Source organism: Paroedura picta, chromosome 2, assembly GCF_049243985.1.
Source record: "Paroedura picta isolate Pp20150507F chromosome 2, Ppicta_v3.0, whole genome shotgun sequence".
Taxonomy (NCBI): domain Eukaryota; kingdom Metazoa; phylum Chordata; class Lepidosauria; order Squamata; family Gekkonidae; genus Paroedura; species Paroedura picta.
Genome location: NC_135370.1, coordinates 60,294,668 through 60,307,734, shown reverse-complemented (window position 1 = coordinate 60,307,734; position 13,067 = coordinate 60,294,668). Strand labels below are relative to the sequence as shown.

The following is a 13,067-nucleotide window of genomic DNA, read 5'->3' as shown; positions in this document are numbered from 1 at the left end:
TTGGTGACACATGAAGCAGTAGTCTCAATATATTCATCTCCAAGAGAACCAGAAAAAACTACTTCATGAGTTTTATAGATCTTTCTTAGTGCCTTTTCTGACACAACAGTTTTCAGGGAGGGTCTACTGCAGAAAATAAGATCTCATAGAATTGTCCTAGAAAAAGTGGTTGATTGGTCCTCATATATCATTTTTATCAGTATTCGTCAAGATCAGGGGTAGTCAAACTGCGGCCCTCCAGATGTCCATGGACTACAATTCCCAGGAGCCCCCTGCCAGCGAATGCTGGCAGGGGGCTCATGGGAATTGCAGTCCATGGACATCTGGAGGGCCGCAGTTTGACTACCCCTGGTCAAGATGGTTGACATTTATTTTATGCATTTCTTTAGTTTGATTTATATACCGCCCCTCTTGTCTCAGGTGGTAAACAGCAAAATGCATAACATTTGAAAAATAAAATACATAAATCAATTCATGGTTAATTTTAAAAATTATCATTTGCCTGCAGCCTGTCTATTTGGTCTTAAATAACTCAGTAACAGGAAACTGGCTGGAGGAGTTGGGGAGTGGGGAGGGGCAAGTTTTTAGCCTCCCCAAAATGAAGATGAAAATGTATGCAGGGGAGAATATCTTTGCAGTGTGTCAAAGAATCAAAACAATTGAAATGATGCTTTAGAGCTTGCATACACATACTAGCAGAAATGGTTTGATTGCTAGAAATAAATCGTTACTGTGGTATTTTTTTACCCAAGTTATTTGTGTGGTCTACCATGCAGAAATGCTTTACAATACATACATTCCTCTCAAATTCCATAATACAGAAAGAGCTAGTGTCAGAAACACAAAATACCATTCAATACTTGGAGTACTGCCTTTAAAATCACAGCTTTTGTTCTTGTTAAATATTTTACTTCCTCATCTAGAAAACTGTAAACCCTAAATGTTACAGAAAAATGTCTGAAGCAATATTTTTAATCTGCATTCATTTGACTGGTTTTTCAGTTTCTAATCTTTCTCCATTAATAGATTTTGGGTTTTTTTTTTAAAAGAATCTTCTCATTTAGAGCGACAGAAGATACACTATTTATAATGATAATTCTGGGCAGTCAACCAAACTCTTGTAATAATTGATTCCAATAGAATAATTGAAGTAAACTCAATCATGTGATTTCTACTTTATTAATGGAAGAGATTATCTAACTGTACATTTGGACATTAGATATATAGTCTTCAATACTCTTCACTGCTTCTGCACTGATTTTATTCTTGGTGGTAAATAATAACATCTTGACCTTCTGTGTACTTTTCCTTCCAGAATGAGCTGAACAGAATGAATTACTGCTTTCATCTTACTCAGATGAAAATTCTAAAAAGGATCAGAGCACAACACTTTCATTTTCTCCAAATATCTAGCTATTATATATTACTATTGCCAAGTCCAATGACTATGAGCAACAGTATGGTGCTATAAAGAGAATAATATAAAAAAAAAGCACAAGAGATTATTTGAATCTTCTCTACAATTAAAGGGTACAGAAACTATCAAAATGGGGCTCATCTGTATGGAGTACATTGTTTTCATCAGTATAATACTGTAGTATGTAAATAAGGCACTCCTTTATGTGTATGACTAAAGCTTACTGGGGCAGAACTCCACGTTAGGAGTTCACAATAAACTACAGCATACTAAGCAGTAGTACAATTTAAATTTGTTCATCACAGGACATTTACAGATAATAATTAAGGTGCATTACAGCCATCCAGTCTGTATAGAATCCATGCTATATCAAGGCTGCAATGCTCATTGTTCCATCTTGGAAGGCATTGTGAAAGACAAGTAATATTTCTGTAACATTTCCCAATTCCTAACAGAAGATCCTACATCTAGGGAACTGGAGCAAGAGAAACATCAGCAAAGATAAAAAATCATATCCTGGCATGTTCTGGATGAACAAGTGTGAACGAATAGTGCCTCACTGTCGTGGCTTTTGCAATCATTTCTAGCATAACTGGCCGTGTTAACTTTGTCCTGGGTCTTATATCCAGGCATGTCAGAACTTCCATTTTTTCCTGCAAGAAATGTATGCAAGGAGTACGAAACAGTTCTGAATCTTTAGGACATTTACTGCAAGAGGCCTCCAAACAAACAAACAAAAGTACTTGAAACTGATCATTCTGAGCACATCAACAACAGCGACTACTTTGTACGGCTCCGTATTAGAACCCCATAGATAGCTATGAGGGACTGGGGTGGGAACTAAGGCTATTTCCGCACAAAAAAATGCAAGTGGCTTCCTGCTTGCAAATGCAGGATGGTAAATCTCGTGTTTGCAGCCCTCCTCACGGGGGATACCTCTCCTGCGTTTTCCCTCTGCCCCTTCAAGGCCTTTTGCCTCCTGATGAGGCCACTGAACATCCACCTGCACAGTAGAGAGCCAGTTTGGTGTAGTGGTAGGAATGTGGACTTCTAATTTTGCAAGCCGGGTTCAATTGTGCACTCCCCCACATGCCACCAGCTGGGTGACCTTGGGCTCACCACAGCACTGATAGAGCTATTCTGACTGAGCAGTAATATCAGGGCTCTCTCAGCCTCACCTACCTCACAGGGTGTCTGTTGTGGGGGGAGGAAAGGGAAGGCGATTGTAAGCTGCTTTGAGACTACTTCGGGAAGAGGAAAGCGGCATATGAGAACCAGCTCTTCTTCTTCCTATAAAGTTATTATGAGATAAAAAGAAAAACTCATATACTTTGTTCTGAGCTCCATGGAGGAAGTACGCTATGTGTAAAAAAGATTATTTTAAAGTCACTGCATACATGGTACACATGCAGATGTATGCAATTCCCCCATCAATTTATCAAACATGGAACCTTTGTATCTATATTTACCCCAGCTCACCTAGAGTTGAAAATTCACAAGGAGGTGATTAGAAAAACCAATTCAGGTCAAGATATTGTTTCATATAATTAATTATTAATCAATATAATTATTTAAATATGAATAATTATATTTTACCTGACAGTCACACTGAATACTAAGAGAAATGGAGCTCAAATAAAATATTTACATTTATTTTTGAATTTCAAAGGATATTTCATATTTTTGCTAGCCATGTATGAATGAAAGGATGTATTTTGTTTTTTTGGGGGGGCACACAGGTTTTAAGGAGCATACTGTATATTTGTTAAAAAAATGTACTAGACTGCAGAAACTTCAGCAGAAGTAGAATTTGGTTTATCACATAGACCATTTATGCACTGGGAACTTCACTGCCCCAGCTCCCGTGTAGGAGCACAAATTGGGGGCGGATGAGGTGCACAGGGCCAAATGCTCCCCCATGTGGGTGCAGGAAGAGGTGGGGCAACCTGCCACGACTAAAACTCCAGCCTGCAGCCCGGCATGAAACGTCCAGTGCATAAACGGTTATATAGGGTGAATTTGTCAAGCATCACTCTGAAAGAAACACTTTAATCCAAAATAATTATATTACGGCTTCTAACACATTCACCAGAGTTGCTGTAACAGAAACTCAATTTGCATAGTTAGTGAAAGGGATCATGCCACTATATCACCTAATTAGCACAAGTATTAATATGAGATATAATATATACATATGGTATAATGTCAACCCTGGTATGATATAGTTCCTTGATTAATTTCACTCAATTTACAGGCATATTTATTGCTAGGCTGTAATTAAAATCGGCTTATAGACATTAATTCTTTAAAAATCAAAAGAGGGGAAAGGCTCAAGAACATTTCCAAGGAACCTACTTTCAGGATTATTTGTATTGTGCACACTGACAACTGGAACATCAGGTCCTGTAAGAGAAAGAAAGCACAATATTTATTAGAGGAAAAATTCAATGATATAGTTTATTCAGTACTTTGGTAAAGAACAAGAATTTTTGGATGTGCATTAACAGCTCTGCCCTCAATTCTCAAAATAATTAATGTATGTTCTTTAATATTAAACACATGAGTAGTCTCCGTAATGGCGACACATCACTAGGATAGTCTCATGAGGAATGCTACAAGTCTGTGGCATTATTATTATTATCTCAATTTTACAGTTGAGAAATTGACACACAGAGCGATTAATAGTCTGATTATAAAAAGTATAGAGCACTTGCAGCTACTACTAGATCAAAAAAGAATGGACAGTACTCAGCACTTTTCAAAGTCATTTGGAAGATGTTTGAGAATTGACAAAGATTGCAAGAAACAGGTCTTCTACAAACCAAGGCCAGAGCCATGATCCAAAGAAGTCATTTACTTGTAAATAGCAGCACACCTTACTGGATAGGAAGGAAGGAAGGAAGGAAGGAAGGAAGGAAGGAAGGAAGGAAGGAAGGAAGGAAGGAAGGAAGGAAGGAAGGAAGGAAGGAGAGTTGGTTCTTATGTGCTGCTTTTCTCTACCCAAAGGAGTCACAAAGCAGCTTACATTCGCCTTCCCTTTCCTATCCCCACAACAGACACTCTGTGAGGTAGATGAGGCTGAGAGAGCCCTGATATTACTGCTCGGTCAGAACAGCTTTATCAGTGCTGTGGTGAGCCCAATGTCACCCAGCTGGCTGCTCGTGGGGGAGTGCTGAATCAAACACAGCTCACCAGATTAGAAGTCCACACTCCTAACCACTATACCATGCTGTGCATTAGTGAGGGGGTAGTATATGAATCAGATGCATGAATGAATGAATCATTTATGCATTACCCACTGCCTATATGTGTGGACTTGTAATTCCCATTTCATTGTGTCTGAGGAAGTGTACTGTGTACATAAACCTTACACCTTGAATGAAATTCTGTCAGTTTTAAAGGCACCATTGGAATCAAACTTTGTTCTACTTCAAACCAAACATGACTACTCGCTGTTATCTATGAATGGATTGGCAAATTACAGGGCACAATTTGAACTAGTGGGAGTTCAGGCACCTCTATTCTTTATGTATAACTTACAAAGGACTATTGATATAACTAATTGCTAATAAACTGCCATCTGTCTATCTAAAAATATTTGTATCAATATGGTACTCTGCATTGTTTATTAGGAAACTTTTCTTTCTATGGTTGCATACCACATGAAACATAATATTAATTAATTAATTTAGAGATTTCTAAACCACCCCTCTAAAAATGATCTCAGGGTATATTACACAAATGCAAATTGTGATGTTTAACAAAGATCTGAGCGCTTTTAGTGTTAAATTGAGGATTTTGACTTACCTTTACATTGAAGAATGAAATACTTGTTTGTAGGGCTAAACTTTGCATTGAAATATGTGCAGTTATCTTTCATAAAACTGCATGAAAGGCACTGACGATTCAATAGTTCAAATGTTGACACACTAGTGATAAAAAAATAAGCAAGTAACCATTAAGTTAATATGTATTCAAAAATACATAATTATGCACTTGGATCATATGCATACTTTCCAGAACTATTAAGAACAACATATCCTGTACCAGTGTCCTGAATGTTCATGCACACACATGTGTAAGCGCACATATACCACACATACAAAATCAGATTTGGATATATTGGATTCCCAAAAATTTAGGATTCCTGAAATAAACCACAAATTCCAAAACCTGTATAGTATTCAGATTCAAGGTATTGCGGTCCCTTTCCATGAATTTGTGCAGCTGCAAAGTTACCCAGAATCGTGTTGATAGGGAGTACAGTCTCTTTAGACACCATTTAACTGTGGCTATCCTGTTTTTCTGGATAAATCCAATTTGGGGAGGATTACCAGGATTGGTTATGCTTGTTAGCTATAAATACCCCCCCCCCCAATCTGTTATTTAGAAATGTGAGGATAGTTAGATGGGACTGCATTCTTCTTCTTCCTTTAACATCAGATTCACAGACTATAAATGCCTTTGCTCCAACTCTGCACATGGGTGTGCAGGTTGCAGAAATTGCCAGTTTCACTGCTTTTCTCCCTACATAGTATTCCATAGTACCACCTTTCCTTCAAGAAACTCAGGATGGTGGACCTTCACAAAGTTTATCATGAGGTGTAGATGAAGAGAGAATTAATGGCACAGTTCAGACTTGAATACAGGTTTCCAATATCATAATCCTATACTTAAAATCATTACACCACTCGGAACAATTATGCACAGGGCGGAAAGGCTAGGCTGGTGGTGACAGGGCAGTGGGGCTAATCCCCAATTATGCATGACATCACACCATCCTGGCCACCTTCCAGCCCTGGCCCCACTCAGGGCCTCAGATGACCTGTGGTAAGTGAATGGGGAGACTACTGCATTCCCCATGTTCCCACTGTTGCCATCTGCAGCCCTGCCAGACCAGCCTCATGCATAAGGAAAGAGCCAGGCCTTTGGGCCCGGCTCCTCCCCCAACCTACAGTGTCCTTGCAGGGACACCAAATGCCCCGGTCAGCTTCATGGTACCACAGAGCTGAACGGGGCGGTTTCCTACCCTCAGGATGGTGGGTTAGCAGCACACCGCTCTCCCACCATTGTGCAGTGAGGCCCCCATGCTCCCTATTCCCCTCCACGGCTGCCACCACACAGCATGATGGACTCTTCCAGCCCTCGTGTTGTGTGCATGTGCACATACAACATGGGGCAGTCTGCGTGTGCTGGGGGATTCCTTCCCCTGTGCATTCTCGGAAACAGGCGGGGCATGCTACCCCATCACATGGAACCAGCAGCAGCCTGGCACAGTCAAATGCTGTGCATAATCACTCATTGGCTCTTTCTTAGGGAAGAGTAAAGGGAAAGTAAACTGAATGAGGAATGCAATCTTCCCTTTTTGGTCAAAAATGTATTAGTCTCTGATGTTAAAGTAAGTGGTAGGAACTTAAAAATGATCAGATTTCTGTTTCGGTTTCAGTCATTTGTGCTGATTCTCTGTTGGGCTTCATATAAAGCCATTTCACCTAGCCCTTACTTTGGATCCTCTGTTTCCCAGTCATGTTTTGAGTTACCACTCAAGTATTTCTTTTTCCACCTTGAGATTTCCCAGTTCATAAGACAATCTCTTCTTTGACAGAGTTGTTCCCTCGAGTATGATCAGACCTCTTACATCCTATCTGATGAAGAACTACTAATTTATCTTCCAGGAAACTCCTGAGAGTCCATTGCTCTTTAGTCTTGAAGAACAGGAAAAAAGTAATTTGCTGCATTGGCTACCAGGACTTGATTAACCACATCCAAGTAGACGATAGGCTAACTAGAAAAAACTTGCTCTACTAACAAAAAAGACAATTTCAGGTTGTTCTTTAAGTGTTGAATTAAACATTATAGTCTAAAACTGATTTTTTCACAAAGGCATTTGGAAGTCAAAGTGTAATTTCTCCATGCTGCTTACCTATGTAGCTGTCTTCCTCTTGGTGAATTCTCAGTACTTAAAAAATAGCTGGGAAAGAGAATAGGATACATTCAGACCACATAATATTAATTTTGAGCACCTATAAACAGAAGGAACCATTTTAAAGACTGTACAATTGTCAAATTAAAATTTGCAATCTCCAGCCTACCATCCAAGGTTTTTCCTAACATCTGGAGAAACGTTTCTTTCTTCTCTTGGGTAATTTGTCACCACCACTTGACCTTTGTAAGGTTTTGTCCACTGAGGGGGTCTGGACTTCTATTTTTTCATCCCAGATCTGTGGCCTTGCCTCAGTCTGGGGTTCACCACAGGAATAGTTTACTGCCTTGTGTGCCCCTGGGGGAATAGCCGCTTGCCAACTGCCAGCCATACCCATGGCACCCCTTTTAATATAGTGTGTCAAAGACAGTACAGGTCTATTGCTACATAGAACAGCATCAAAAGTTACAAAGTATATCTGAAAAAGAAAATTTCATAAGCAGACTTTTGGCACAACACCAGATTAAGCAAGGGATCCAAAATAAATCGCTAAAACACAATTCCTCTGTCCTTCTTAGCCTTCAGTTAAGAGTTCTGTCTGTTCTGATATACTCAGGTCAAGAGAGACCTTCCTTCTTGCTTCCAGGACTTTTATTTACTCTCTTTTCTCCATCCACTGACAAGATCAGGATGGGTCACAGAAGCTTCTCCTAAAGATTCTTCAGGAATTCCTTCCTGAAGTCTTTCTACAACCTGTCTCTGTTTCCTGCTTGAAGAAGGGGGAGAGCTTAATCCACCCATTATGTCTCCTGCTAAATCCATTAGCATATGTATGAAGGTGGGCTGAGGTATGTCTCGAAAGCAATTTTACTGACCACCCCTCTTTCCTGTTTCTGCCTGGGGGAGGGGGGCTTTTAAAACTCAGAGTTTTACCCAAGAAAAAATGCATTTCTTCACACCTCCCCCTTCCAAAATTACAGTAGAAGAGCACCCTTTTACAGATGCTTGCTCTGCAGGAAATCCAAACAAATGATACATACAAGATAACATATTTCACATTACACAAATTATATGCAAGCAACTCATCATATAATCCTAAATTAGAATCAGTCCACATCAAGTGTCTGTACTTTCTCAAAAGTAAATTTGCAAATGTTGTGTCCAGAAGAGTTTGTGCTGAACTACTCCATCTTCCAAGACCACGGCTGAAGTTTGGTGCTTGTGTTCTTCACAGTTTGCAGCCATAGTAGAGAAGTGTAGCTGATTAAGAGTCTGAACTTTTGCCCCCATATATAAAGTCAAAGCTTGTGCAGTATCCACACAACTGCCAAAACCAGAAATGCCCTAAGTTGCCTATTGGTCTTTAGGAGTTATCAACTCTAGATTTCCTCTACATTGGTGGGATGTTTCAAAACATTCATTTTTAGTTTGATGCTAAGACATGACCCCTGGATGACACGTAACACACTTGCTAAATGCTCCAAGTGTGAACCCCAGTCTTTAGAAAAAGAGGTGATGCAATCAATGTAAGTCGCTACAAATTTTGACATGTCATTTCACAAGTTATTTGCTAGCTTCTGAAAAGATGCATCTTTGTTCCTAAGTCCAAAAGGTAACACAGTTACCTCATGTAGCCCACCAGAAGTGATGAAGGCAGCTTTAACTCTGGTTTCTTCTTCCAATTCCAGTTGCCAACAGACCTTACCATCTGCATGGTAAGGGGGACATGGTGCAGGCAGGGGAGACCCTATATCTATTCCATGCCTCACCAAATCCATTTTCCATGGTTCCTTCCTTAAACCAGTTTCAAAATGATACCAAACCTGAAGGATTCCTTTACAAAGATTTGATGAAGAATGCTTGCACTCGAAAGCTCACTCCCTGATTAAATCTTTGTTCGTCTTAAAGGTGCTACTGGACTCTGATTTTATTGTGCTACTTCAGACCAACACAGCTACCCATTTGAATCTAAAGGATTCCTGTCGTTCATGAAGACTCTTGATGGCCACTTCAGCTTCTCCCATGAAGCTGGTTCAGAAAGCTGAGCCAAAACATCTGTTAAGCTTTACTCAGGCTCCACATTGCATTCTTCCTTCTCTCACACACTCAGCACTAACATTTCCCAGTCAAGATAGGGTTTTCACCTGTTTATGTGAACATCCTTGGTCTTTTCCCCTCAACTTTTATTTATTATTGTATTTATAGACTGCCACTTTCGGGCTGGTAGGCTCATGGCAGTTTACATAGAAGTACACATAGAAAGTACAATCACATAAGTCCTCCTCATGCAGCTGTCAGCTTGTCAGCGTACTAAGGTAGAAAAAAGCATCTTGTTACCCGGCTCAAAAGCCAGATACATAGCTGTTTTAGCATTCCAGCTGCTCTGATTCACCTTGATCTTAGACAGACTCTCTCTAACACTCATAATCTTTTCCAGTTGCTCTTCAAAGTACACCCCACAATCTATTATTATTATTATTTAATTTTTAGACCGCCCTTCTCCAAATAGGTCTCAGGGCGGTTTACAACATAAATAGTTAAAACACAATAAAATCCCCATAAAAACCCCAATTAAAAGTTACATATAACATATAACATATAGCGGCGGTGGTCACGATTCTGATCTTAGTTCAGCCTGGTGGAGAGAATAATGTTCAGAAGAGGGTGGCACCAATACAGTACATCTAACCATGATCTCGATGTTAGAGATCTCAATATTGGAGGGGATCCTCTGATGGGATCTCCCACAATCTAGCACTGGGTCCTTAGCCTTTGGGATCTTTTCTTACCATATCTCCCTTCTAAGATCCAGCAGTCCCCTAACATTCCTCCTAACTTTGCTCTGAAGCTTCAGACCAGCATGGCTACATACCTGAATCTATTTTATTTTTCTGCTGAGCTCATGTTTTTTTTGTTCCTCATATCCCTTTGCTACTCCCTCCTGCATATTCTCCCTTCTTTCCTGCAGCTTTTCCTCTCTCTTGAGCTCCTGCCTGTGAACTTCTCTCTCCTCCTTCCACTGCTGCTTCTGCTTCTTCTCTCTTCTCTCCTACAGCTTTTCTTCCCTCATTTTATCTGAGCCTTCATCTTATCTGCATTCCTATTCTTACAATCTATCCACTGCTTCTGGCATTCCTCCTGCAGCTCCTGCTTTGTCAGTTTCACTTGTTTATAAAAAGTATAGAGCACTTGTTCTGTTAACACCATCTTAGATAGACTGATCTGACCCTACTGCAGTTGGCCCAAAAAATAAAAATAAAACTCTTCCTCATTTACTAACTAGATCAGGACAGGTCAGAGAAGCTTTTCCCGGTGATTCTTTAGGAATTTCTTCCTGAACTCTTCATTATTTGACACCTCCAAGTCTTTGTTCCTTGTTTGAAGAAGCTTCCCAGCCTTTATCTCTCTTGCTAGATCTATTCACATTTGTATGGAGGTGGACTGAGATACTTCTAACTCTCCCCACACACCTGTTCTCTGGCCAGATGGAGAAAAAAACTTTTAAAATTCAGAGTGAATGTCTTGCTCATTTCAAACCTCAAATGACAACATGTATTTATTTCTGGTATTAGTTAAGCAAACTTTACAAGGCAGAACAAATTCACATGATATTTTAAGTCAGGTAAGGGTTTCCCCTACCTTTGTTCTCTGTACTCATATTTTAGTTAGTTAATATCCAAGTGCACACTGCTACAGAAAAAAATGCATTGAAATAATGCCAAGCAGCTTAGACCATGAGTTTTTGATGTTTTGTTTATTAATTTATTTTATTGATTTAAAACATTTTTATACTGCCCTTCTACCCAATCAGGGTCCACAAAGCAGGAAATACTAAAACATTTAACAAATTAAAATACAATTAAAATTACAAAATTCAATTAGAATCACATAAACATGTGCTTGTATTTATGTTTTTGTGAAGTTACACTGAGATAGTTGTTTTAAAGAAAATATCCATAATGTATTTCTTTTTGAGTTTTCTTTTCTTCATACTCATTTTTTAAATGTCAAAATTCTTAATCCATTTTCCCTGTGAAAAGTGTGAAAGTACAGATCCCCTTCCATAGTTATACATATAAATGGTGTACTTTTATTGTATAACATATAAAATGTACAATCCATTGATATAAAGTGAGTATAATACAAGTGAATCTACAAAACCAAATGCCAAAAGAGGAAATTATTAATTATATACAATATAAAACAAAGTAGGAAATATTAATTTATCCCTAATAATTACTCCTGAACTCAAATGACCAACGAAATAAGGAGTGGCCAACAAATCCAACCATGTATAGCCAAGCTGACCATGGATAGCAGCTCAGAATATAGGCTATTAGAATATATCATGTCATGGTGAACCGTTACTCATAGAGGTTTGTGGTGGCATGGAAAGACCCAGTCATTTCATGAGATAAAAATTCTCTCTATATGGAACAACTGGTTCTCAGTTTATAGGGATGGGTGGGAATCAGTTCACAACCTTTAATTTGCCAAGAACTGGAAGAAGAGTTGGTTATTATACCTTGTTTTTCACTACCAGAAGGAGTCTCAAAGCACCTTCCCTTCCTCTCCCCACAACAGACATCCGGTGAGGTAGGGACTGAGAAAGCCTTGACAGGACTGCTTTGTGAGAACAGCCCTAAGAATACTGTGACCAATCCAAGGATATCCAGCTGGCTGTATGTAGGGGAGTCAGAAATTAACCTAGGCTCATAAACTGCCACTCTTAATAACTAAACCAAGCGCCCTGGCCCACAAATCAGGGTTTGTGGGAAGAGCATCCCCCAAACATCTTCTGGACCATTAGTCTGGTTCAGTTTTGGGATTTGGGCCATTTATCCTAGCTGTTGAACAGAGTGTTCGGCCCATTAACTGTGCTGAAACGGCCATGAGCCATTTCATTGATCAATTTCACTTCCTCTGCATGGAAATGAGAAGTGAAATGCATTGCTGGAATGGCTGCCAGCCATTTAAACCTCACAGTTTGATCAGTTTACCCATCAGCCCTTAGGTTTAAGTGGCTGGGAGCCATTTCACTTTCCCCTGCTTGGAGTGGGGAGTAGCAAAACAGAAGTTTTAAATGACTGCCAGCCACTTCTGTGATCCATTTTGCTTCCTCCCACTTCCAACTGGGGGAAAGCAAAACGGATATATTTTTGTGGTCCATTTCACTCCTCCATTCTTCTAAATGAGGAGAAGCACAGCAGACTGGCTCAAGCTGGCAAGTTCATTTCAGAGCTTTTAGTTCAGGTGGCTTTAGTTCAGGAATACCCTGAACCTCGAACCAAACCAAAATTTTCTGGTTCATGCCAATCTATAGTTGAGAATAACAGATATGTATTTTTACAGAAAATATGTGAAGGACATCAGACATCCCAGAATAACCAAATGAACGAATTTAATATACAGAACATTTAACAAATTTAATTAATATGTCTATTTATAAGCTTCTTAATGATGTACTCATTTTATTCCCTAGATTCAATGAGAGTGGATTTGATAAATTAATTTTCCTCACACAGCTGTTTAATTACTTTTAATTCAATCAATGCAGTTGGATGTCACAATTTTGCCTTTCTCTTTAACTGAGAATAGTACTTGCAGTATATTGGCAGATTAAATGAATTAAATTTTGTATTGATGGGGATAGTTAATTTTAACACTTGAAAATGAAAGAATGGTATTAAACGTGCTATTTATATTAAAATAGATTTTGTCTTTGTA

At 39.2% G+C, this 13,067-nt stretch overlaps 1 protein-coding gene across 5 annotated transcripts in view; it reads right to left on the bottom strand.

The window, feature by feature from the left end:
* DPP10 (dipeptidyl peptidase like 10) overlaps positions 1–13,067 on the bottom strand; it is a 950,123-nt gene that overhangs the window by 30,212 nt on the left and 906,844 nt on the right. For all 5 annotated transcript variants that reach the window (XM_077320279.1, XM_077320280.1, XM_077320278.1 and 2 more), the window contains 3 exons: positions 7,341–7,388; positions 5,225–5,346; positions 3,773–3,820 (listed from right to left, as the gene is read on the bottom strand). In XM_077320279.1, the coding sequence (XP_077176394.1) occupies positions 3,773–3,820; positions 5,225–5,346; positions 7,341–7,388 (218 nt within the window). The remainder of the gene's footprint in view (positions 1–3,772; positions 3,821–5,224; positions 5,347–7,340; positions 7,389–13,067) is intronic.